Here is a 4994-nt window from a genome sequence, read left to right on the forward strand (position 1 = left end):
ATTATAATATAATTCCATTATTGAGTACTGAGTTTGCTACCTAAATCAGTAATGAGGAGTTGGGTTTACTAGTTGTCACAGCTTATAAATTAGTGGGGTCCTAATACAAATACTAACACTGAAAGAGACACAAAAATAGAAAGAAAGGAAGACGGAGCTAGTAAGCTCTAGTAGTTTCTCGAGTTTGCTTTCTTTCTCTTTATTGTTATTTTCTCATACGTATCAGTACGATTTATGTTAATATTGACGAGATTGGTAAGTTTGAAAAAAATAAGACGTAAAAAAGAAAGAAACACAACATTTACATTATAATGTACGAAGAAAGCAACAAGAATACACAACAGATAAAATGAAAAACAAAAGATAAGGAAATTAAATATTGAAAGAAGCAAACATACAAACAGATTTAATTCAAGTACAGTATCCAAAAAAAAAAAAAAAGGACACCCTTTTTCCCATTGGAATCCCAAACATTTTATCTACAATAATTCCATGCATAAATTTCTCTATGCGTTGCTCCTAAATGAACCAAGAGCTTTAAGGGCGCCAGCTCGGAGGATGTACTGGTGGTAGACGGCGGCGGCAAAAGCTCCGACGAATGGTCCGACCCAGAAGATCCAGTGTTCATCCCAAGCCTTGTCCTGGTTATAAATGACGGCTGCTCCGAAACTTCTTGCCGGGTTGATTCCGGTTCCGGTGATCGGAATGGTGGCAAGGTGAACCATGAATACAGCGAATCCGATTGGAAGTGGTGCCAATACCTTTATTATAAATCATATAATCAAATATTAAGTGAGCTGATCATTTAATTATTCAATTAGAAATGTGATAATGTAAAAAAAAATAGTTGTAATATTTTATTAGATAACTAATATGCTAAAGATTCTTTAAGTTCAACATGTTATAGAAGCTTGTATATCTTATTTTTAGGTGACTAGCTAGTTTCATTTATTATGAATAATTCCTTCACATTATCATACTTTATCATCTTTTCCACTATTTTGCACCTACGGCACCTAAAAAATAAGAAGAGATTATGTTTTCTTGGTTTAATTAGGTCACCACCCACTTTAATTAGTCTATTAATAATAGTGGGTAGAGAGCACTCCCAAATTAAAGTTTACTCATTACTTGTCCTAATCATGCTTGATAGCTTTGTCTTTAGCCCGCACTAACGTCTTATTCACCTCAAAAGGGGAAAAATGTATTAAGGGAGCTAGTCCTAGAGTAGTACCCCTCCCCTAGACAAGGGGAACAAGAAAATAAAAACAAATACTTGACAAGTAAAAAGGAAAGGGGAAAGAAATATAGAGTAATTTAACCTATTGAAAAGAGTCTTTTGAGTATGAAACTTAATTTGAAGTCAAAAGGGCAAAAAACAAGTCAGTGTATGTGCGAAAAACGATCGCACTCCAAGTCCAAGACAAGTAAGTTGGGGAAAACTTACAGGGACATGGGAGTCTCTAGCACTCCTCTTAGGGTCAGTAGCAGAGAAGACAGTGTAGACCAAAACAAAGGTACCAATAATCTCAGCACCCAAACCAACACCTTTGTTGTGGCCTCCTGCCATAACATTAACACCACCACCATATCTGTTGTAGTATGCCTTTTGGAAAGCCTTCACCAAACCCACACCACATATTGCACCCAAGCACTGTGATACCATGTATAATACTGCCCTCATCAATGATACCTTCCTTGCCAAAAATAGCCCAAATGTCACAGCAGGGTTGATGTGTCCACCTACAATTATGCACATGTAACAACTTTAAAAAGATAACGGAATATTTATACTTTCATTTTATTTTAACATGCATGTTATACTCCCTCTATCCCAATATATTTGACTTTCCAGAGAAACAAATTACTATTCTTTAATTTTTTCATATACCTTTTAAATATTTTAAATTGTTAATTATTGTGACTTATAATACTTTTTTCGTAGTTTTCAACAAATATTTTATGTCTAAATACACTTTCAAAATTAAGAAACTTGAATATCAAAAAACGGAAAATATCACATAAATTGGAACCGAAAGAGTAATAAATAATTTATCTTATTCTTCTATTTTTTATAGACAATAACCTCTAATGATCTTTTAAACAACCTGATAAAATTGCAACAAGGTGTATGTAAAAAAACTTCAACAAAACAAAAAAATACACTTATATTTACATTATCAGTGTATTTTAGTATGTTATAGAAGGCAATCTTCCTTTATCCCAATTTCTATGAATAGTTACCTGTAATTATCATATAAATAAACTGATATTATAAAAAAATTTTACGAATCGTATAGGTTAAACTTTTATGACGATATTACAAGCACGAGTTTAATTTCTATGCACAAACATCGTAAAAATATTAACACAATCATATTATAAACATTACTAATTTTCAACATATAAAAATCGATAATAAACATGTTCCCAAAATATTTTTATTGTGTTAGTGGATATAACTTAAAACCTAGAAAAATATACAAGAAATAGGGGGCGTAAACTCACCAGAGATACCGGCAGTGCAGTAAACAAGAACAAAGATCATACCACCAAAAGCCCAAGCAATACCAAGAATACCAACGCCGCCACAGATATCGCCGCCATCTTTAGTATCCGATTGATGCTTATACCCAATCACAGTCAAAACAGTTACATAAAGAAACAACAAAGTGGCAATAAACTCAGCAATACAAGCTCTGTAAAGTGACCATTTAGTCAGCTCCTCAAAATCAATAAGCGGAGTTGGTGGCGGATCAGTGTAATCCTTAGCAGAATACTCCGCCGGCTGCTCAGATACTGCCTCTACTTCTTTAGTCATAACTTAGAAAAAAAAAAGTAAATACTCTGTAGAAAGAAACAGATGATGCTCTGTTTTGTGTGTGTGTGTGTGTGTGTGTAGAGTGAGGATGAGAAGGGAGAGGGGAGTGCGAAGGTATTTATGAGATTGAAAGAGCGAGAAGATGATTTGATTGATTAAGAGTGGAATACAGAGTATTTTTTTGGTTTGTTTATATCGAGTTTTAATTATTGTGACGGCTCCTAATACAAATTATTGAGGGAATTTCTGAGCTTGCATTTGGTCCCACGGCCACCATAAACCAATTCACGCAACGGCTCTATGCTTTTTTTAGTCTCTTCATTTTCTTCTATTAAAATAATGATTTAAATTGGGTTTTAAATACTCTAATTGTGTAAATAATTTTGTGTATGTTATTTTAATACATGGTAAAAAAATTAATATACCTCATTTTCTAGATTTTTTTGGTTTATACCCGGTGTTCGGTACCTGCATTGGAGCTCGACTATATTCCGATTCGCACCCGTTAGGGCCCCATTCGGGGGGAATCGCTCCCTATCAAGAATTTTTCCATACCTAGGGCTCGAATATGAGATTTCTGGTTAAGGGAGGAGCAGCCCCATCCACTGCACCATATCCTTTGGTGGTTCATTTTCTAGATTACTAGTTTCTCGACACGTGCGTTACACGTGGGCTACTTACTTAGAGCCTATTTAGATTAGATGATAATTGTACATAGATAAGTTTTAGGCGCTAGAGCCTTTTTTATGTGCTGAATTCACTTATAATAAGTAGCTACTTGTTTAGATATAAATATTAAAACGAGTATTACACAATTGATGTATTTAGTAAAATAATTACTTAATAAGTTGTTCCTTTATTAAAATAATGGAAATACCCTTATTTTTTTTTACGAAAATTATATATTTAAAAGTATATTAAGAAAAAAAGAATTATAAATATGGATCGGATTTGATCAACTTTACCTTCTCTGTATCATTCATGTATAATAATATTAGTTGCGCCTTGGTATAATTATCTTTTCAAGTTTGATTGCTACCTTCTGTTATACTTAAGCCCTGCCTTTTCTATTTTAATATACATGTCATACTCGAATTTTCCATCTTTATCAAATACACCTATTCGATAAGTATTGTAGTTCAAATCTCATTAGCGGATATGAAAGATTGAATTGCATATTAGTTATTTTTTTATCTACTAAAAATTACGTAACAAATTTAAGGGAAAGATCCATATGTCCCATGTGCCATTCTAGGTTATTTGATTTCTTAATTGATATCTTCTTCAAATTGTCATGTTCTTTTCTTTTCGTTAGCCTTATCACAAATAATGAACTCTTCTTCCTCTCCCCATTTGGATAAACGGGATTTAGGCAGAGGCAACATAAACTCAATAATAAAACATTATGATTTGTGAAAATAAATTAAAGTGAGATTTAGATAAAGAAAAAAGGGTAGAAGGAATTGATATATTTATCAAAATGATTGATTTTAGTGTTGCTTTCTACATATACTTATGTAACTTGAGGAATACAACAAACTAAAACAATAGAATGGGAATTCACAAAATTAACTATTGGTACACAAATACATAATAACAAAGTTATGAGTAGTGTGGTAATAATTTGTTGGACATCCATATTTATAGTTACTTATTTCATGAAAGATTTTGGTGCAAAATATTTTTATACTTCGTTAGAATTGGCTGGTAGTCTCATTTCACATGAAGAAGCTTGGGATACATATTAGAAATATAGTTGGAGAAGAAATAGTCAAATGTAAATGATCCATTGTCCATCTACTCACATGCACTAAACATAAATATGCTACCTAATTGTAATTTTTAATTTTTCTTGTTGTTTAGCTTTATTTTGAACTACTTATGCACTAATTTAAAACAGAATCTCGTAAATTTCTGTAATAAGCTAATTTTCTATGAAGAATCTATGCATATGCCCCAAATTCATAATATGTCTTATATACTATGTCTTATTTCATATTATAAGATATTTTAAAACTAAAAAAATTTGTGGACTTTGAAAAAAATCTTCTCTCTTTTTAGACAAAAGAATTGCAACAACGTACGCAACTACAAATATCATAACCAAGTTTAAAAAACCAAGTGAAACTAAGATATTGAAATAATCAACGTAACTATCTCTGTGTATATACAA

General features: G+C 32.1%; 1 protein-coding gene across 1 annotated transcript; it reads right to left on the bottom strand.

Moving 5' to 3' along the window:
• Positions 1–285: 285 nt before the first annotated feature.
• On the bottom strand, positions 286–2989 carry LOC104234229 (aquaporin PIP2-7-like). Its single transcript, XM_009787769.2, has 3 exons — positions 2509–2989; positions 1448–1743; positions 286–761 (listed from the first exon to the last, which is right to left on the bottom strand). Exons 1-3 carry the CDS (start codon positions 2819–2821, stop codon positions 507–509), a joined length of 864 nt encoding a protein of 287 aa, XP_009786071.1. The 5' UTR covers positions 2822–2989; the 3' UTR covers positions 286–506.
• Between the last annotated feature and the right edge of the window lie 2005 nt (positions 2990–4994).

This window comes from Nicotiana sylvestris, chromosome 11 (assembly GCF_000393655.2).
Source record: "Nicotiana sylvestris chromosome 11, ASM39365v2, whole genome shotgun sequence".
NCBI classification, from domain to species: Eukaryota; Viridiplantae; Streptophyta; class Magnoliopsida; order Solanales; family Solanaceae; genus Nicotiana; species Nicotiana sylvestris.

Excerpts from the sequence above, each read along its gene's own strand:
- LOC104234229 (XM_009787769.2), bottom strand. The coding sequence starts at position 2,821 with ATGACTAAAGAAGTAGAGGCAGTATCTGAGCAGCCGGCGGAGTATTCT. Across the intron at positions 1,744-2,508 it reads CTGCACTGCCGGTATCTCTG|GTGGACACATCAACCCTGCT; the intron begins GTGAGTTTACGC and ends GCATAATTGTAG. Across the intron at positions 762-1,447 it reads CTAGAGACTCCCATGTCCCT|GTATTGGCACCACTTCCAAT; the intron begins GTAAGTTTTCCC and ends TTTATAATAAAG.